The 22,223-nt window shown below is 39.5% G+C and overlaps 1 protein-coding gene across 1 annotated transcript; it reads left to right on the top strand.

The window, feature by feature from the left end:
- Positions 1–190: 190 nt before the first annotated feature.
- LOC131987129 (E3 ubiquitin-protein ligase CBL-like) lies at positions 191–21,593 on the top strand. Its single transcript, XM_059352291.1, has 16 exons — positions 191–350; positions 575–760; positions 4,248–4,495; positions 6,727–6,873; positions 7,195–7,351; positions 8,606–8,727; positions 8,885–9,022; positions 9,634–9,721; positions 9,899–10,030; positions 12,332–12,538; positions 14,024–14,140; positions 14,464–14,753; positions 15,275–15,442; positions 16,112–16,215; positions 16,404–16,589; positions 16,888–21,593. The coding sequence occupies exons 2-16, from the start codon at positions 617–619 to the stop codon at positions 17,241–17,243; spliced, it is 2,604 nt and encodes an 867-aa protein (XP_059208274.1). The 5' UTR covers positions 191–350; positions 575–616; the 3' UTR covers positions 17,244–21,593.
- The last annotated feature ends 630 nt before the right edge of the window (positions 21,594–22,223 follow it).

Genomic DNA, 22,223 nt, shown 5'->3' with positions numbered 1-22,223 from the left:
TTTTATTTAAATTCTATAAATCTTTAAATCTGGAAACTAATTTGTGCTTAATCTTGAAAAGTGCAGTCAAGTTATTATGATGGTAATCATCATCATCATTATCAAGCATATTTGCTTGTTCATTGACCATGCCTTTATTTTGAAGGCTGCGGCCGGACATCCTTGTTTACTCTAGCTGCTGGCTTTTCGTTGGCTGGAACTGCTGCACAACCTGTTTGTTGATCGCTCTGTGTGGCTTATTAACACCCCGAGTTTATTATAAGCCGGGTTGATATCTCAGGGGACTGAGAGTTGCCGTCGCCGAAAGAAGACAGCTCTCTGTCAGACAACAGGACACAGCAACATAACGAGTATGTCCTCCGCTTGTATTTTCCGACGGAATTAAAGTGAGAAGAGGCTTTTCAAATGTAGCTTGTTAGCTAGCTGCGTCGCGTACAGTGTACACACAGGCTTTTTGTTCTGCTGATGAACAGCCTCTGCATGACAAATTATCAAAAGTGTTGAGTACAAATAGGTCGCAAAAACAGCGGTTGTTTTGTTGAAAAACGTGTCAGGAATAATCCCTGGTTGTCAGTCCTCAGCCCCCGGGGATAACCCCCGGTCGCCGAGCGAATTAATGGCCGGAAATCCGAGGAGGGGCGCCGGTCTCATCGGTTTGATGAAGGACGCCTTTCAGCCCCACCAGCAGCCTCTCCAGCCTCACCAACCTGCAGTGGTCGATAAGAAAATGGTGGAGAAATGCTGGAAACTCATGGATAAGGTATTGACACTGTTTTTGGTGTAAGAAAAAAAAAATGTTAAAAACACAAAATATGGAACCGAAAATGAGTCACTTGACTTGTCAGTAGTTGAATGTCAGAAAAACATTCACTCTTCCCCTTTTTCCTTTATCAATATGTGCAAACAACTGTTTTCTTCTTAATGTTACACCCAAACTTATATATTAACTAGTCAAACACAGTCACACATTTAGTCATATCCTTTTGAGAGCAGGGTGACAAAAAAAAAAACGATTTCCAGGATATGATAATTGACTCAGGAAATAGCAGGGTTTCACGGTATTACGGTATACATTGTAAAAAACGTATGACTTTTCTTTTGGTACCCCCCCAATTACAACCCAGATTCCAAAAAAAGATTGAGATGCTGTGTAAAACTTAAATAAAAGCATAATACATAAAGCTTTTAACTTTTTTTGTAAATATGTACACTCTGAATTTGAACATAAAATATCGCCTCTGTACTGTTCTAAATTGTTTATACTATGATTAAAAAAGAAAGCATTAGCAATTTTTTTTTTAACATTACCATATACAGAAAAGTTGGAACCTCTTTAGGACAAAACTTTCTAAAGCCTCTGCAGTAATTTCACCTTCATTCAGACAAGGTGGTTCCTAAAACGGCTTTTGTGCTCATCTAAGCCTTAAAATGGCAGGGAAAACCTGATGTTACACAATTATTACAATCATCGGTTCATGGTACAGATATATCGCTGCATCCCTAATTGGAAATCAGATTTTTCATAAACAGTAGTGCTGTGTATTTGCAATAATCTGTATATATGATGCATATCATGATACAAGGGTTATGATTCATTATTATATTACATCTCATAGGAAATCTGCCATTAAATAAAGAGCACATATGTATAAAATCTGAGTAACACCAGTTTACATTTGTATGCAATCAAAACAGTGAGATCTGCATTTATCACAGTCCCTCAAACACCCTGCATCACAGTAATACTTGTTGTGCAATCTGTCTGCAACAAATCTTTGCATAAACTTTTAATTCAAAATAGTGTTTGCGATTCGATACAGTATCAAAAATATTGCAGTACTCAAGTGTATCAGTATTATATATGCCGGTTTCAAGGTATACCGTGGTATGAAAGTCGATGGTTATCATACAGTGCACATTGGCTTATTTACAGTACTGAAAAAAAAACTCACATGCATCTCTTTTTCTCCTCTACTGCCTGTCAGACTTGTCAACTTGCCACACACATAGATTACTTTTTCTTAACGGTACTGTCCCCTTTTTCTCATAACTTGTGTGTACGTCTTGCTTATTTATTTTCAAAAGGGAGACTTTTTAAACACATACTTCCATTTTTTTTAAATGTTTCAATTATAATAATGCATCTGTTCTGTTCATTGCTTTACGTGTCATTGTAACAGATAATGATTATATTATCGTTATCGTACTGTGCAAATCGTAACTCTAGTCAATATTTTTTTTTACACCCTTAATAAACACTGCACTACATTCAGCTGCATAGATTCATTTAGAAAGGTGTATTTGTTTTTATTTGTGGAGCTTTCTACATTTTCTGTGTGACAAAATTTAACCTCACAATAAGAGTATGATAGCGTACCTGACGCTGAATTAGGTCACTGTGAAGGTGATCTGTTTGATGACTTTGCTGTGGACTTTACCAAAACAAACTCTTTGGTGTCTGTGAGGACAGTATGTTTGGTCTTGGATTAAAAGAGGGTTGTGTGTTGTGTAGGGGGAATAAAAGGGCAATGTTTTGTATATTCTTTGCTGACTGTCACTTCTGTTAATCATTGCCACAATCTTAACCGAGCTAGACAGCAGAGAGGAAAGTAGAGAGGGATGAAGAGACAAGAGTTCACAAGAGATTAATTCAGAAGGGCTGTAGTAAAAAGAGAGACAGATATCAGATAAGACAGTACAATAAACAGTTTGCATGCCTGTTGTGCAGTGTACTGTGCAAAGAGGTGGCTGCGCCGCCTCATTTACACCTACAGTTTGATGGGTCTTCATGTCACATGGCACTGAGTGATCCGTTTCGCTGTTTGAAGTTTCAAAAACCTTGTCATATGCTTCCACTTAGGACTGGGTGATCATACAGTATTACATTATTGTATTGCCTTGCAAATTAATTGTATTATAATAATAGAGTGTAATCAAAAAGTAAGAAAATGATTTATTGGTTTATATGAGGTTTTTTTTCTTGTTGTAATGCATAGGAGTGGAGCCGCTGTGTTAAACATGAGTTTAATTACTTTGGAAAGTGTATGCAAACATCACAAATGATTGCATATTAGATGCCATAAATATTCTCATTGTCAGTGCCCAATTCTTTTCCCACAGCCCCAGAAATAAAATGTATCATTAATTGTCATGTTGTAAGGCTAAGCAAACATTAACACACAATCTCTTCCTCTCACAGTTAATTTATTAACAGATACTCCTCGTTGCAATGAAAAAAACCCTCATCCTTCCTCTTTTTACTGCCAATGTGGCCCAAAAATCTTTTAAAAATACACAGCCAAATTGGGCATGAAGTCAGAGTAAACTAGGCATGGGTGAGTCTTTAAATTTTATTTTCAAATAAAATGTTGGCTTTATCAAGATATACACAAGATGATTATTCTGCAGCATTTGTTCAGCACAGTTTTTCTTCTTTTTAAAATCTAAAATTGCAGCCCTTCCTTTACAGCAGGAGCTTTTGATTGGATTTAAAAAAAAATGTATTATTGTTATGCACTCACTTTACAACATAGTTGAACTTTTTCATTTTCATCTCATTTATTTTTCTTTGTTTTATTTATTTAAATGTATAAAGGCCAGTTGTGAGCCAGTCATTCGACCTCCTAGGAAAAAGAATTTGCCTTTTTTTGTTTTTGCTTGCCTGAGTTTGACCAACTCACTGGTCTGCTTTTTGTGTATCGATAAAGATGTGACTTGCGCTTAAGGACTTCATCATTACCTACATCAATCTACATACAGTGTATTCTGTCTGTGACTGCATGCAGTTGATAGTGACCCTCGAACCGTGATGATTCTCTACGAATACACAAATAATTGTAGCCCCAATAGACAGCAGGAATGATTTTAGCAAGCAAAAACTGTTAAAAATGGCACATAAACTGCATTTGTGCATTTATATAACACTTTTTTTCTAATCTTAGCAACTGTTCAAATGGCTCTTACACTTCAAACCAGCATTCATCCATTCTCACTGGTGGTTCATACACTGGGGGTTAAAGCTACCTGCTCATCAGAAAGGTAAACGCTCTCACTGGAGTACATTGGGTTCAGTGCCTTCCCCAAGCATACGTTGACATGTAGACTGCCAGGGCTTGGACTGCTGAACTTCCAATCAGCTAAAGACAGCTCGATCACCTGAGCCAGAGCTGCTTCAATATACATAGTGGAGCCTGACTTGAAAATTCATAAACCTATGACTTATTGCAGTCTTTGTGCTTTCTATCCAGGTGGTGCGTTTGTGCCAGAACCCCAAAGTGGCGTTGAAGAACAGCCCGCCCTACATCCTGGACCTGCTGCCGGACACTTACCAGCACCTACGCACTGTACTGTCTCGGTACGAGGGCAAAATGGAGATCCTTGGGGAGAACGAGTATTTTCGCGTGGTCATGGAGAACCTGACCAACAAGACTAAGCAGACCATGAGCCTTTTTAAGGAGGCCAAGGAGAGGATGTACGAGGAGAACTCCCAGCCCAGGTAGGCTTATACCTTGATGAAATGCCATTCATCCCTGTGGGAAGGAAATAGGCAGGGGAAAAAAAGTTGTGAGGCGGGGAAAGTGTTTGGGGAACTGACAGATGTTACGAGATCAGGCTTATCATTGTTTGAGTTGGCTCCATACTCATGAAATGAGCCCTGAAGATCATTAAGGTATAAAACTGCCTAATTGTTGGTACTGCATGTGACCAAAGCTACTTCTGTGTTCAAGCAGTATAGTCTCAAAGTTAATTCTTTACGGATCATATGGCTTTACAGTACAGAATTGTGCTTAGTCTTGGTGATTTACTGTAGCTGGTCTCAGCTAAATGCTAATGCTTTTGCACATATTCAGCCTGTTTTACAAACTTTTTCCAAGCTAAAAACTTAATTGTAAGTAGTTGTGAGTCCTCTGTCTTGTCTTATTTCCACAAGACTATGAAAAACAACACGTAGAAAGGTTAAAATTGCTTATTTTGTATAGCAGTGCACTATTTTTGTACAACTATTAATCTACCTGGTCAACATTTAAGTTGACAAAATCATGTATGAGCTTTAAACGGGTCGGATAACTACTGAAAAATACTGCTCGTTGCTCTTTTTGTGATTTCTTTCAAAAACCTACCAACCTGCATCACCATGTGACATTGATAAGAACTTTCTACACTCTATTCTTACTCTTTTTACCACTGTGTTGAAATCCAACCTAATGGCATTTGGCAGAAGTAGAACAGCCACGTGAACTGAGGTAAAATGACTCAAGTGTAGTATGAAGGCATGATTAAACTGTCACAATCAAATCCACTTCCCCCGTTTCTCAGAAAGTCATGAGTAAGCGTAAGTTCATCCTTCCTCTGACGCACTGATTTTTATCAAGCATTTCCTCACAGATGGTTTGCATCAACAACTATTGTTGAAGATTAGAAAATGTATCAGTCACCGGGTCTTTACTAAGTACAGACCTATTAATAACTGTAGACTTGTTAGTGGTTTGTGTTCTTCTTCCCCCTCAGCAGGTGTACTCGCTCACGCGACTCCATCCTTGTGAAGAGTGGGCTTCCCTTAAGCTGAGATCTAGTGGTTCAATACACAAATAGGCATATATTTTAAAGATATCAAGTATTTACTAAGTAGTTTTAGGATGTGTTTTTTGTCACATTTTACTCACTCTGTGGCCTCATTTTTCACATACAAGTGCTGCATTTCTATGGAATCAGCACAATCATGTCTAGAAATAGAGAGAACTCAAATGTCTTGTGCACTGTAGCACAATTATTTTGCCGTAAATCATGAAAAAAGAAAAAAAAAAGAATTTTCCAAGTGCCCATATGTGCTACTAATATTGTAATAAAAAAAATGGCGGCTCCACATGATGAACATATTTAACTATTTACATTTTTACAACCTCTTTTACAATGCTCTTGACATAAACAGCCTGAAGCTTAGTTGAAGTTTCTGATTTTTGTCACGCAACATGTGACTTTTACCTCAGTAGAAATGTAGAATAAAGTGGTTTTGATGAAACTTGACAACTTTAAGCATATATTTGGTTATTTTTCCTGATGAATGCGTAGTCACACATGATTAGCTCAAAGACTGTCTGAAATTTGAACATTGGAGCATCATTTTTGTTTTCTAAAAGCCATTATCTATGGAAAACAGATCTCTGTAATAATTTACAAAATGCACAACATGTTTTTAGCTCATGAAATATAATTCTTCAGTCCATTTTCTTTTATGTTTAGCCTTTCAAAAACATAATTTTGCGTTTGCTGTACTGCTTGCTGCACACAAAGGGAATGCACCTGTATTAAGATTCTAGTATCTAGTATCTAGCTTCTAGTTCGGAAAAAAATGTAATTCAGTGCCTCTCTAGAATAACCTTGGCTTCCATATTAAAATCAGTAGGAAATGTGAAATATTTTGCAGTGTTTAAAGCATGCATACCCTAGTAAAGCAGAACATTTCAGAGTATGAATAGCATCTTTGTACACTGAAACATGAGTGTGACTGACAAGCGTTCAGAGGAACTAAGAAGTGGGAGAATATAAAAGTATGAACTTGTGTACTAAAAGTATATCGGTGATGGATAAACACATTTCTACTTGTTAAAGGCTTCAGCCTGTAATGTTTCTGACCAGTGAAATTATTTTTGCACAAATATTAGATCGTCCTACAGTCTAATAGTACTTTATATACTAACTTACTATATTTGTTTCTCTCTCACGCAGGCGAAACCTTACCAAGCTGTCTCTGATCTTCAGTCACATGCTAGCGGAGCTAAAGGCCATCTTCCCCAACGGCTTATTTCAGGGGGACAACTTCAGGATCACCAAAGCTGACGCTGCCGAATTTTGGAGGAGATCATTTGGGGACAAGTGAGTTTTTATGTTAGCTTAAAAATGTATCATGAATGTATGTATCTTCTGGTTTGTGTTGGTTAACTCTGTTCTTCAGCAGGTGTTGCACTCTAAACCTGTAAAGAGCTTCGTGATGAGACCTTGTTTCAGAAATTTTTACATTTTATTCTTTGCTTGTGAACTCTCTGTTTTAGCCTTTCATTGACACAGATCCTGTTTGGTAGTTGCTGTTTGAGCTTTAGGTTTAGAGAAGCATAATGTATGACATTGACTATAATGACTGGTTAGCTTTCTGCAAACCCTGTAACTTTCTGGCTCCCGCCCTCTCATGTGTTGTAGGACCATAGTGCCCTGGAGGACATTTCGTCAGGCTCTCCATGAGTTTCACCCTATTAGCTCGGGCTTGGAGGCCATGGCTCTCAAGTCCACCATCGACCTCACCTGCAACGACTACATCTCTGTCTTTGAGTTTGACATCTTCACCAGGCTGTTCCAGGTGAGGATCGTAACACCAGAGCAGTCTGGGAATGTCTCTGATCCATGTTGTAATTCAGTCTATATTCTGAATCACATATAAAGGCAAAAACAATCCTCAATATCACTCATTAACCGGATGGAAAGACCTTTAAGACCTTTAATGACCTTTAAGACGTACGCATGATTCTACCTTTAAGACTGGATGCAACGTTTGTGTGTTTTGGATGATCTTGTCTTTTTTAAGACATGTAACCAATTAAATGAAATGTAATTTGCTTCAATACTCGTGTGGAAAGCAAAAGGGGAAAAAATTGAAACAAAAAAGTAATTCTTCCGCGCCTCCACATGTAAGAATTAAGAATTGATTGAAAATAAAGTGACAAGATCATCCAAAAAGCACTTGTTTTTCATGATTTTGTTTTTGTTGTTGATGTTTTAAAAATTTTTTAGGACAAGGCAATGATTTACAGTTGAAGCCGAGAGTTTATGTGTTCAGATGGTTTTTATTTCACATTTCTGTGTGCTACATAGGCTGAGATATTTGGTAATTCTTCCTATTTTTTTATGATGTTGATTATATATTTGTTTAAATGCTTCAGGAATTTTAGGACAAAAGCAATTCTCTACAGTTAAAACCAAGGGTTTAACCTTTAAAATGTTTTATTTTTATTTAATGTCTCTATGTGCTACAGAGGCTGAGAAATATTTTTTTTAGGAATCGTTGACATTCTTTGCCGTTTAAAAAATAAACCCTCAGGATTTGGTTTTAAGAGGTTGTTTTGAAACAATGCTTAGGTTTTTGGAGGGCGTTTTTTTGAGGCGGAGTTCAGAGAATTAAAAAATAAAGACTGCTGTACTGTAGAAAGTGCATTGCTCTAGATTCATTATTGTTAATTATTGTTGTTGAGTTCACCCAAAATGAAGTCTTATCTAATAGACTCACTAGTGGCTTTAAATGATTATTGATCACTGATGTGGCTCCTTGTACATTATGGAAATTGAATCAGTGCTTTCTCATAAATTACTAAATAAAAAGGTGGCCAGTGGAACTCTCAAAAAAAAGTTATGTTTACATTTAGTGTTATCCACCAAAATTCATTAGATGTATCCCTGAATTCTAACAAACTTTAGGCCTTTACTACTACGCAGGATCTTCTACCAAATTGGTCGTTATTGCAGACTTTCAGAATCAGATTCCTGTCTGAAATTTCTAAAATCTGCTTTGTTGAGATCTGTTTCATGAACTCTACGTGTATGTGTGTGTGTTGTGTAGCCATGGTCGTCTCTTTTAAGGAACTGGAACAGTCTGGCAGTCACACACCCTGGTTACATGGCGTTCCTGACCTACGACGAGGTCAAGGCTCGATTGCACAGGTTCATCCACAAACCTGGCAGGTGAGTCACAGAATGACATTAAATCTTGATTTTAAAGTTTTGGATGAATCAAAGAGGTATATTTCAAGATTTCCAGCTGCAGTGAAAACATTGTTGCACATTAACACTGCCAGTATATATTTACTGTTGTAGTTGAGACTGTGGTCTTCTCTTTCAGCTACATCTTCAGGCTGAGCTGCACTCGGCTGGGCCAGTGGGCAATCGGCTACGTGACAGCTGATGGGAACATCCTGCAGACCATCCCCCATAACAAACCACTCTTCCAAGCCCTCATTGATGGATACAGAGAGGGATTGTGAGTCCCACTCCAACTCTGTGTCAATGCACCAATTTAAACATTTTAGGGGAGTTATATTTATAGATTTTTCTAGGGATGGGTAAAAAAAGATTTTACATTTGATGTTATTTCTCCAGGATATCCCGTTTTTTTGTCTTTTACTTTGGAAATGTCTAGAAGATATATACAAATGTCAATAGAAACTTCCAAAACACCCCCTGCAGTACATTTTCCTTCTTTGGTTGTGATCCATACCTTTAGTATGTTGAAAACACTCATCACGTTACCAATAAGCTGCTAAATTTGATGCAAAAAAAGTAAAATGTAACGTACATTTTGTGTGGACAGAAGCCACCACATGGATGGGAGAGGAACTGCAGTTTAAATACAAGTCACTGCTTTGCTGAGGCTGATTCTTAATGTTAAAGCTGCCCTTATAAGTATTTTTTTGGATGAACAATAGAAAAAATGTTTAATGTCTCTTATAGTGACGCCACAGAGAATTTTTACCAACTTTGTTAGTTTCTCTCAGCTGTACGTATTTGCCTTGGTGACATTTCAGTCATTGTTTTGATTTTATGGAGAAGCAATTTCACATAATACTAACAGCGCGCCTGTGTGTTGTCTAGCTATCTGTTCCCAGATGGTCGGGCACAGAACCCAGACCTAACAGGGCTGTGTGAACCTTCTCCACAGGACCACATCAAAGTTACTCAGGTTAGTTTCTCATCTGCAAATCAGTCATCCATAGAAAAGCTGTTTTTAGTACAAAGTCACACTGCTAAAGATGCATAAGGTAAATCAGGAACTCTGTGCCATGCTACAGACCATTAACACATCAGTGATCTTCATTATAAACATACTGTGTCTCTCTTCCTAACTTGAACCCTGCAGGAGCAGTATGAGCTGTACTGTGAGATGGGCTCCACCTTCCAGCTCTGCAAGATCTGTGCAGAGAACGACAAGGATGTGAAGATCGAGCCCTGCAGACACTTGATGTGCACCTCCTGTCTGACTGCCTGGCAGGTGAGGCTGCCTACACACATAAAGTTTTATTACAGTGTTTTCTAGCAGCTCTGTAAATCCTGGTGGTCAGAAGGGAAGTCCATTTTTTTTTATTGATGTGAGATTTATTTAAATCCAAGCGCTGTACATTCAATCATACTGTAAATCCATATTGGCCCTAAATATTGCTTATCTGCCTTTTCTGATTACCATAAATTCTGAAATAATGGCCTTTATTTACCTCAACTGCATAAAGAACAAGGCCTTAGTTTGGAAAACAGGATTACATTACAGACAGAAATTGTTTTAGTAAGAAGCTTCACGGTTTTCTGATCTCGTTTATATTTGCTGTTGACGTTGCTTGATGTTTAAGCAGATTCCCTCTATGTAATTTGTTGTCTTGGTTAATTCAGCATATTATACATTTCTACAGTACTAATTCAATCAGTACAAGCTCTATTCTTTAACAGAAACACTGTTTACATTATGAAATAACTATTTCAAATTGCTTCCTCATTTAAATTTCCTTTTTAACTGTTAAACTACAAACGGGCATAATCCCAACCTGCCATTGTAGGCTTTTCATTTGAAACGTCTACAAGAACTGTGGAGTTTCACCATAGAGTTTCACTGACTGTTGCTAGACATTAAAAGCAAAAAAGGAAGTGGGTAAACGACTGAAAATAGAAGCTCTATCAGTGCAGTAATATGGCAAACTGTTGTACTGATAGAACACAGTAAATGAGCTCGCATTATAAATTCAGCATAATACTCTTATCATCTTGAGTTTTAAACCGACACCTTGGTCATTTCTTAAAACATACAAATTATATGTAAAAAGGAATAAAATAGCAGATCTAAGTTTTTTTTGTGGAAGTAGAGGGTCAGTGCCACATGCCGTGACTTTTCAGACCAGTCAGTAGTTCTGTTTATTTTAAACTGACCAGTTTGTGTAAAGATTGTACAGGGTGCTGTTTCTCACACACATTTTTTTATTTTGCATGTGTGACAAAAATGGGCGCACTCTGAAAGTGTGCTAGTTACAATTGTAATTTGAGAGCTACTGTGATCTATTTTTAAGTCCTGTGCAAATGAGGAAATTCAGTGAAAGCTGACAACAGAGGAAAGTACTAAACGGAAACTTCAATATATGCTTGACACAATTGATCAAGAAAACAACTGTAATGTCGACAAGGTTTGTCCAACTTAGAAAGGGCCTCCTCACAGATTTTCCCTAGTCCAACTAAAAAGTAAGTAAAAAGTCGCTGTAAAACACAAAAATACAAATCCGGAACAGTGGTGCATTGCAACACCTCCCCCAAAAGAATCACTCACCAGATGTAGGATTGAGGTTTGATACTGCGTCCTCGGCTTGATTTTCAGTCCTCTTATTAATATGTTCTGGTCCTCACATCAAACTGTACTCCTTGTTTACTTCACATGGATGAGGTACGCCCGTTAAAAGGAGCAAAATGTTTTACCAGTGTAGCTATATGAAACGTGCTGCATTCCAAATCATATGCTTTTCCTTTTATTTTAGTTCGTGCTGCAGCTGTCCTTACAAAGTACATTGTGTTGTATGCAATATGTATACAAATGGGACATGGTGCGTTGTCATAACATTGTGCCCTGATCTTTGACCTTCCGGCTCATATGTATGCTGCCGAGGTTTGTGGGTCAGAGTAGCCAGAAAAGCATGTGGGCTTGCATACTGCAAAATGTGACCAGATGCAGGAGGACGCTGTGGTAATTTTGGCGCACTGCATTTGACATACTATGTTCTGGGAATCTTTTTTCTGGCATACTAAATAATTTGGTAGTGTGGGCACTGGTAAAAGGAGTGTCATAACAGAAGTGTTCTCACTGGCTAATAAATGAATTCAGAGCCATTTTACTTTGCCATTCCTAGCCCTCTGAACACAACAAACCTGCCAGCGGGTTAAGTATACATGTTTTCCTAAAAAAGAAAAAAAAACACCAAAATGACCCCATTCGTTTTACCAGAAACTGTTAAAACAGAAATTATTATCAGCTTTTCATATGAAGGACTTGTGGATCATGGATTTTGCCTTTTAAACAATAGCAATTTAGGTATAATATGAAAAATGTTACACACTGCTGCTACTTGTTTTCATCATCATTTTTATTCCTTCAGCCGATCTGATGATCATTAATAGTATGCAAGTTCCATGTATCTCACTATAGCCTCTCGCTCTGAGACGCTTACAGCTGTAATATGTGCTTGAGCTTGTGTCGGATCTGATAACAGCCTCGGTCTGCACCCTCTTATATCAAACTCTGCTTCCTGTGTGTATGTATCAGGAGTCAGAGGGCCAAGGCTGCCCCTTCTGCCGCTGTGAGATTAAAGGCACAGAGCCCATTGTGGTGGATCCCTTCCATCCAAAGGCCAGCGGGGCTTCCTTTGCTGGTTTCCAGGGGTCCAACAGAGCAGAAGCTGCTGGCAATGACGAGGAAGAAGATGATCGCCTGGAGGACCACCTTGTCATGAGCAGGCTGGCCTGCACCAAGGTAATAAGATCACAAACAACAAGTTTTACTCAACTGTCCCTTTGAAACGAGCTAAGCTGCGACTTGGCCCTATAATGAGTTTCCTCTTATCAACATGGGTTATTGCTGAGAAGGAATCTAAGAATACATGCAAATGGCACATGAATAGTCCACTCTTTAATAATTATTCCCTACTTACTGGGGGGGTTCCATTCGCATCTCTGGACTGGAGCTCTAGGGGTATCCATGTTTTGGCTGATGTATATAATGAGAATGGGCTTCGTGTTTTTAATGATTTGAGACTGTCTTACCAATTACCTGGAACATCTTTATTTCTGTACTTTCAATTACGATCATCTATGAAAGCATATGGAGTGCCATGGAATTCTCCTCTTACTGCTCACCCTTTGCACTCTATTCTGTACAATAGAGGACGGAAAAGAGGTTTGGTTTCCCAAATTTATTCCCTTATCCGGGATGCCTCTTATAAAACCCTCCCTATTGTTCATGCGTGGTCTAATGAAATGAAGCACTACATCGGAGGTGATTCATTGAACTGGGAAAAGATTTAGTCCTCGATTGTCTTGGCTTCTAAAAACCCAAACCATCAACAGATCCATTTCAATTATATCCACAGGACTTACCTCACTCCAAGAAGAAACTTTCTAATGAAACGTTTGTCATCTCCAATTTGCACCCTTTGCTCAGATGGACTTGTAGGCTTATATATACATATATACTGGGAATGCAAGGATGTGAAGCTTTTTTGGGGTGAGGTTTGTTCTACTTTATCTAATGTACTGGAAGTCACTGTACCATGTTCTCCCATTGTGCTACTCCTGAATGATACCACCTCATTACAATTGACATGCTGGAAAAGACGTATTCTCCTAACGGGCATCACTGCTGCCAAAAAGATGCTGGCTTTACGCTGGAAACCTCCACATACAGTTACCAAACCCCATTGGATTAACACATGCATTGACATAATAAATATGGAGCTTTCAGTGGCAAGAATGCATGGTGCTAGAGCTGATACTATTCTAGCATGGCAAACAATGGCAGATAAGATCAAGGAATTGCTGTAATTAATATTTTTATTTGCATTACTTGAACATGGTCTCTCATGTCCTGTAAGAGTTTTATAGAGATCCAAGTTGGGGGGGTGGGGGGTCGTCGCCTTTTTCTTTTTTTTTTTTTTAAATTTTCCCTATTTTTATTTTTTATTTTTATTTCCTTATTATTACTATTTTTAATTTGATTGTAATGTACCTTTTGACTTTGTCGGACTGCTGTCCTTGTTCTGTCTTTAAAAGCAATAAAAAAGTTGTTCACAAAAAAAAAAAAAAAAACAAGTTTATATGTCAGGAAACACAAACATCAACTCACCAGACAATCACCTGATTACTGTCTTTGTCTCCATGTGGTATCATTTCAGTCAGTATTGGTTACGTAGTGAGACTCAGCTCTCATAAGTGTACTGTATATGCGTCTGTATATGTGCAGGTAGAGCGCCCACCATCTCCAGTGTCTCAGCTGCCTCCAGTGCCCCCTCGACTGGACCTCCTGCAGCAGAGACCCTCCAGCTCCCACAGCACTCAGGCTCAGGGAGCCACAGCCAAGGTGAGTGAGTGTGTGTGTGTTCGTGCACTTATTGAGTTTTAACAGAAAAACTGATAGTTTAGCCCACTCACCATACCTCTGATCTACTTCCAGCCGTTAGCTGTGTCATAATTTCAATTTCACATTAAAAAAAAAATTATCAAAATGAGCTCGAATTGATTCAAATCTTGACCTTAAAATCGAAAGTCAAATTGATTGATGACAAAGCAATTTGTGACACCCCTACCAACTGTTCTAACATAGTCAAAGTGAGAGCCCTGTCAGTGAATCTTCACATCTCTGCTGGTAAATAATACCACAAACTTCTCCTTCCTCCACTGCAGATTGCAGCTACACACAGAGACAAGCCTCTACCTCTGCCTCCAGCCCTGAGAGAGCTGCCTCCTCCTCCCCCTCCAGAGCGCCCCTCCCTGGTCGGCCAGGATTCCAGACTCCAGAGGAGACCCCTACCCTCCACCCCTGACCAGCCCGCCTGGGCTTCCAACTACATGGTCCCACGTCCGGTAACCAAGGCCCTGCCAGCCTTGTCCTCCACCCCTCAGAGCAACGGAACCAGTGGAGAGGGAAGCAAACCCCAAGCAGCTACTAACGCGATATACTGCCTGGCTGCAAGGTACGGAGCTCTGTTGCCTTAGGAAAAAAGTAAATTTAGAATTTTTCACATCATGGTGTGACCACATTGTTCAGGACAGATGAGCTTCAGCTTCTAAATATGATAGTTTCCATTTTAAGTCGTACCCAGTGGGAAAAATATGTGAGTCAGATCCTCCACAGAAGTGAAGTTGTATGAAGTAAATTAGCTGCAGTATGATGGCAGATGGCAGTCTGTACTAAAAATATGTTCCTGCTGAACTGGAGGCTGCAGTTTCTGGGCCGTGACCGCATTTCTAGGACCCCAGTTTTCTGCAATAGCTACTCCATTAAAACAGTAGTGGTTTAGGTGAGGATAAGTCACAATATGCCACTTTATGCATTAGAGAGCATAAATAACCAGCTATCCCAGTGTAAAATATTTGTGTTGCTTTTTTTAAGGTTCTGTTGCTTCCTAGTAGTGTTCCTTTTCTATTGATATCCAAACATTCACAGCCCTTCTGAAAACCTTATCATGCTTTGTTTTTGTCAATATATGATCAGATCTCTGCCAGCGTCAGTGGTGTCGAGTGGGGAGAAGCTGTCGTCTGACTGCGAGGAGAACGAGTACATGAGTCCCACCTCTCTTCCAGCCTCTGGCGCCCCCTGGGTCATAACAGGCTCCCTGGTGCCGCCTCCTCCGGCCCAGACAAACCACCACAACGACATCAGGTAAACAGGAGAACAGGTTGGGATGCACAGGCTCATTATTATTGGAGAAGAGAAGACTGTAGAAGGGAGTTGGAGTCTAAGATGATATCAAAATGTGCAGCAGAAGATTTCATACTTATTCATGAGGTAATGCTGGTCTCAATGCTACGATAATTTCTGGTGTAGTGATTGTTTTCGTCCAGAAGGGGGCTCTGTAGCCTCAGTTTTGTCTATACAGCCCATTTCTTAACCAACAAAAACTGCCCTTTCACTTATTTGCTGTGTTTCACTTCCTTTATGTAAATACAGTGTTTGGCAAGAAGGCAACAATGTTAAATACAAGACTAGAATTCAAACACCAAAGGAATAATGAAAAGAAAAGCTTCCGAAATTAGTTAGTTCATGGTTTGAGCCTAAAGCCTAAGCAGTGGCAGTACAAGGTACTTGCAAAATTGATGCAGCTTAAAATTCATGCAGAAAATGCTTTTATTAAAAAAAACCTAACATGTCTGTTTCAGAACCATTGAAAGATACACCTTATCATATAATGTCCTTACTCATTTATTGAATACAGTGTGTGTAGAGAACTTACTCATTTAGAGAGGATTAGCGTTTGTGTAAAGATTAGACATAAGGAATAAGTTATAATAGCACTTCAACTGATTATTTTCTCTCTCTGTGTCCCATCAGTGAGGTGGCTGACAGTGACTCTGAGGACCCCCAAGTGTACGAGTCCATGTTCAATATCCAGGCCCAGGCTGGTTCGTCTGAGACAACACAGGCCTCTGACATGGGTATTCACACCTCATCATCACTGTCCTAAGGGAAAATAAAGGGGAAGACTTAACAGTTTTTCTCTTAAAATTATTCTTGCACACCCTGCCACAGATGAGGTCTCAGCATTAACCGAGCTCAAGTCTGTTCCATTTGCCCTGTGTATGAACAGTGTATTGTCTATTGACTGCAGGTGTTTGTTTTTCAGACCACCCTCAACATTCAGCTCCAGTTCCCCAGGACAAGACGGAGGAGACCAGTGAGGAAGACATTTACGAGTATGACTGTCCCCGACCGGTCGTCCCTCCGGCCCCCACCAGAAGAACCCTGTCAGATATGAGCGGCCCCTCAGCAGCCTTCAGCACTCTCAGTATTGACAGTGCAGTAGATGCTAGTATGTTTATCTATAAATTATTATGTTTTTATCTGTCTGGCTTATTAGGTGAAACCCCAAACCTGGAATTATGTTGTTAAATTGTTAAATGTAACAACATAATGTTAAATTATACCATTTATCATTGCCAGAAACAGAGAGTTAAGAGTAAGCAGAAATCATAAATTAACACTCTACAAGAATCCATTGACTTCGCTGGAAGAAATATCTGTAACCTCTGTTTTCCCTCAGGAACTTGAATCCAACATTATTTTTTCCACTAAAACTGAAACTTGTCTACTTACCTGTGTGTTTCCAGGTATGTTTGCAGCAGGTGCCGACCCCGAACGTCCCCCCAAACCTCTCCCCCGGCGAGCCAACTCTGACCGACGGCCTCGGCCTGTAAACCGTGAATTTTCCACTCCATTACCAGAACTCCCAGGTCCCTCCTCCTCCTCCTCCTCCCCTGCTCCTTCTCCTTCTCCTGCTCCCCCTCCTAATGCAGGCCCCGGAAGCCAGGCCCTAAACGGGGAGATTGAATGCCTGATGTCCCAGGGCTACTCCATCCAGGACATCCAGAAAGCCCTGATGATCGCCCAGAACAACCTGGAGACGGCCAAGAACATCCTGCGAGAGTTTGTCTCCATCCCCTCCACAGCGCACATCGCCACATAGTCGCTCCAGGCACGCCCACCCTCTCTGTCTCGTCTCTGTCTCCACTCTGTGCCATTATCATGGATAGCATTTACCAAGCACTTTCCTGCAGGGCCACAAGTACTTGCCAAAAGGCTTTACTCTGAGGATTAATGCTGCGTTCATGTCATATTTTAAAGACGCAGACGAATGAGATGACGTCATCTGCAAGTTATAGTTTGAAACATCCAAAGTCACAAACAGTGAACTATAGCAACAGGTATTACTTGCTTTTCTAAGTGAAAATATATTATTTTGTTTATCTTGGAGTACTCGGACAAGTGTTTGACATTGAAGCCTCAAAATCTCTTGTTTACTCGCTGCTTGTGAATGGCTCCCTAGAACAGAAGTATCTATTGGTTATTGGTAAATATCCGGTCTAGTTTGGTTTAAGGAGCAGCCCAGTCGAGGCAGAGAAGTCCGATATGACCTGAACGCAGCATACAGTGTTGGAAGCCTTTTAATGTGAGCTCTCTGTAGCCAAGCTTTGACCCTGTTGTACTTTGCTGAGGTCCACTCGTGCTGTGGCAGTGTTTCCCCTCAGAGTACTTTCTCTCATTAAGCTAAGTGTTGAAGCTACAGTGATCTGCAGAGGGACCCTGCCGATCGTCGTTTCAGTTGTCAGTTTTGGTGCTTTTTACGGGCTTCTTGGCAAATTTGTGGCGTACGTACAAATATGTAGCGACGCGAGTTTGGTCGGAAAAATTAGTGATTAACTCTGTGGCGTGTGTGCTCATGCTGATGAATGTGAATGTTCAGTCGCAGTGCAGTATCGCAGGGCTTCGTGTCGTATGCGTCACTGTGGCTCGCTCTGTTTTTTCGATGGTATTTGACAAGTTGAACATATGACTCCATATTTTCCTCTCAGCTCCCGGTTCAATGATGGTTCTATAATGAAATAACACGTTTTAATGTTTAAGTACTCTCATAACTTGTTGTGCTGTGTGTAGTACTAACAATGGCTGGAATTTTATTTTTTCATTTAATTCCACGATTGCCTGCCACCATCCCAGGTGGTCTGACACTGAAGGCTGGTTTATTTACTCAAAAGCTTCTCTATACTCTTATAGTTTCTTACTAATAAGCAAAAGGACATTAAAGGGATAGTTGGAAGTTTTTTAAGTGGGGTTGTATTGAAACAAGGTAACCCATGAGGCAGCTGTAGACCAGCAACTCGTGTGCTGCAAGGTAAAACTACTAGTTTTGTTAATGGAGTCGGGTGGCTTTGAAGGGAGCATAGATAACGGCTTCATTTCCACGTCATAAAGGGCTGGTAAGAGCAGTGAAAATGTTTTTTTAGGTGTATAGAAGAACTTTTCCTGCTTTCCTCATCCACATTGCTTAGCTCTTATACTGGTACTCCTGCCTGCTTCTCCAAACTAGGGGCATGCCGACCACCATCTACTGACTATGAATAAGAACCTCATACAACCCCACTGCAAAAATCTAAACCATCCCTTTTAACATGTGCTGTTGGACTTCTTTCTCACATGTTAATGTGATTTAGCTCTGCATTCCATTTGTACCCAGAACAGCTGAGAAATGAGATTGAAGGGATTTACATTTAGCGCTAAAGCAAAAACCAGAAGGCGGTCATGTGGACTCAGGTACTCAGTCATAAGCCAGGGTGAATGTAATGAATGAACAGATGCTGAAGGACACATGATATGTTGGCAGTGTTGTGGACGAGCACTACTTACAGAAGCATTCCAATGATTGGGTTTTCCTGTTTATTGTTACCATGCCCTTGTTAAAAATGTAATAATCCACCCGTTGTGCATCTCAGACATTTCAGTCACTCAGCTGTTTAAAGACTTTGACGCTGATTGTTTAAAATTCACCGCAACCTTCTCAGTAACTTTGAAAAGACCTTAGAGCTGGAATAATATATAGATCAGTTGATCAACAGAAAACGTATCTGCAACTATTTGTTTCAACGCATTGGTATTTTAAGCAGGTAGAGGTCTTTTGATCAAAACGATAACTGAAACAGAGTTCGGTGACATTAAAAATTAGTGCGGGATCATGGGAGTCGTCTTCACTGCTGGTGTCTTTACAGACAACTTCTCGCAGTTATGATTCCTTCGGTGTTCATTGTTCAGGATGTCTATTTTATAAGCTGAATTATCCACAGATTCCTCCTCCTCTCACAAGCCAATGACCCCAGTTATAAAACCAGTTAGTACACTGAAAAGCAGTTTCACATTAAAAATCAAAGTTTCTCCAACACTGTTTGGTGGACACAGGACTTCCTGAAGGGACAGAAAGCATTAAAGCAAAAATATGCAAGTTCCAGCTTCTCAAACTTTTGTTTTGTCTCACATGAAAGCGATTCAAAATTGGGGAGGTTTGAAGTGTTGTTTGGACAAAACTGCCATTTTTCACAATTTTTTGACTCGTTGTAGACCAAAAGATTAGTCAAGAAAAGAATCGATGGCGATAAAGATGGTGAACATTATTAAACATCAGCGTGGTATTTGTGAGCATGTCAACATGCTCTACACATAAAAAAGTTTGTGAACTGAGTGACTAAAATGTCAGAGTTTGAGCCGTACTGTGATATAAGAAGGATCAGTCTCTAGTCATCCGTTGGGCTTAATACACATCGTAGAAAATACTTAAATCAACACATACAATTTACACAGTACAACCTATAAATAGTCCGTGGATCCTCTACAGTTGGATTTTTTTTCCAGTGGTCCAATAATGAGCAGCTGTCACTCCCACTCACTGCCAGAAACAAGACCGCATTCACACTTAAAGCAGGAAAATATGTCCAAGACGTCCTGTTTAACTATGAGTGCAATTTCCTCCTTTGTCCTTTCCAAAGCAGATCTACATTCGTCACTTTTGTAAATGTGCCTTCTGTCGATCACAACCTGCACATGCCGGCAGACAAACCGAAACCAAAACTGTTCCTCCGCATTTACTGCTGAAATTAAATCTTTACAGTTTGCTTTTTAATTGGAACCTTTTACTCACTCTGTTTGTTTCAGATATTCACTTTGAATAACAATATATCAGGAGTTTGGAGTTGGGGCATTTGATATGCAGGCAGTGTCACAGGATTTTTTGGAAAAACACAAGTAGAGCCAAGTGAATACCCAAATGGATATCTGCTAGTTGAATAAATAATCAAGATATGCACTTTTTACAGGTAAAAAAAACTTGTTAGTGCTCTCTGGTGGACAAACTATGTAATGACGACACATTCAAAGGCAAAAAAAACTAACAAACAAAAACAGACCTAATCTTGCTTGCAATTATGAGGTATTTTGTTACAGCTGCCTCCACGCTCTTAAAACAGATTAATGTGATTAAAGTCGAAAGGTATCGTTTTGTACAGTGATGTAAAACAATAAGGAAAAGCAGTTGAATTGAACTTGTATCTTGTATCGAGTCCCTGCTGATGAGACTGAGGTTGCTGTCTTTCTATGATTCCATAGAAGTCTTTAATTTGCCCCAAACAAAATGTAAAAGCAGCATGCTGCCCCTCAGCTCGTCTCCATCCACAGAGAATGTGTCGTCAGTCCCTCAGCTTTGTGTTCACTCCATCTCTAACAGATTAACTCTCAACCATGAAAGTGCCGCTGTGTGAGGATACACTTGAAGCTGACAGTCAAGTTGAATCACTGCCAGAGGCTCCGCTCTCTCTCTCACACACACACACACACACACATTTTCCCTCAGTAGCTGGTAAACTCAGCTGGTATACTGGGTCAGATCCACTGGTTAATGATATGTGGGGTGTAATCATGGTAACTAGCCTTTTCAACAAGAACTTGCCTACTAAAAAGTTGTCTTCATTGCTTTGTTATTGCCTGTGTAAATATGATTTTATTTATTGTCTTTTTAATATCCTCAGCATTTGTTGTGTTGCCATGTTTTCATGCCTAAGCCATTAAGATTTTTAATTAAACAGTATTTTCTTTAACATTTGATCTGTGTGGTTTTTCCCTAATCACTACAGGCTGTTCTATGTTACAGTGAACTTTACTTTTTACACCCCTAAAATGCTATTGCAGTCATCTCTCAGGATAAAATAATACTCCGTTGTCTGCAAAAGTCTTAAATTGATCCACATTTAGGTTCTCCCCCCAAAACCAACCCCATAGGTCATCTGGACAAGTTAGCCGGCTAACTTCCAGTGTAGCGCTCAGCTAACTTGAATGGGGATAAACTTATTCAATTATACCGCTTTTCTAGACTTTCCAAATGTCACTGGATGAATCGAATTGTAACAGTTAAACGAGTCATTTCGTGAGGCCCTCTTCCTCGTACCAATCAGTTAATTGCTATTAGGTAAAATCAGTTTATTTTGAGTACATACAGCTGTATTAGCGATGTACTGGCAGTCATCTAGCTGCAGTTCCTGAAGAAAGTGATGAAATTCACTGAGCTGTGTGCACATCTGAATTATATTATTAATCCAGACATGCCTGGGACTTCCACAAAAGCTACAACGCAGCAATAGTGATTATTTTAAGCCACGGCTGATGACGGAAAGTACATGATTGTGTGGTTATTTTGGGGTTCCAAAATGAAACGCACAGGGTTCCATGATGCAAAGCGATGCGTAGGACAAAATGTGGCCGGCAAGAGACAAGCTGCGGCTTGTTTTCAGCAGTGGTGGGAGTATTGGATCTCTTAAGTAAAAGTACTAATAATGGATTATGAATATTGATGCATTCATGTAAGCAGCATTTTAATCTAATTTTAACTGCTTACTATACTTTTATGAGGCTTAATTTAATAGATTAAAAAAAGTGATCACTTTAAATGTATTGTTTTTCATGTTAAAAAGTACAATATATTACTTCACTACATTTTAGGGGCAAAGTATAAAGTTTCAGTACAGTATGTAACGTACAGTACTTGAGTAAATGTACTTAGTTACAGTCCACCACTGGTTTTCAGCTCATGTAACAAGCAGTTGTTGACTTGAAGACACTAAAGGCCGGA

This window comes from Centropristis striata, chromosome 15 (assembly GCF_030273125.1).
Source record: "Centropristis striata isolate RG_2023a ecotype Rhode Island chromosome 15, C.striata_1.0, whole genome shotgun sequence".
Classification (NCBI taxonomy): domain Eukaryota; kingdom Metazoa; phylum Chordata; class Actinopteri; order Perciformes; family Serranidae; genus Centropristis; species Centropristis striata.
This window is presented reverse-complemented; position numbering and strand designations above follow the sequence as displayed.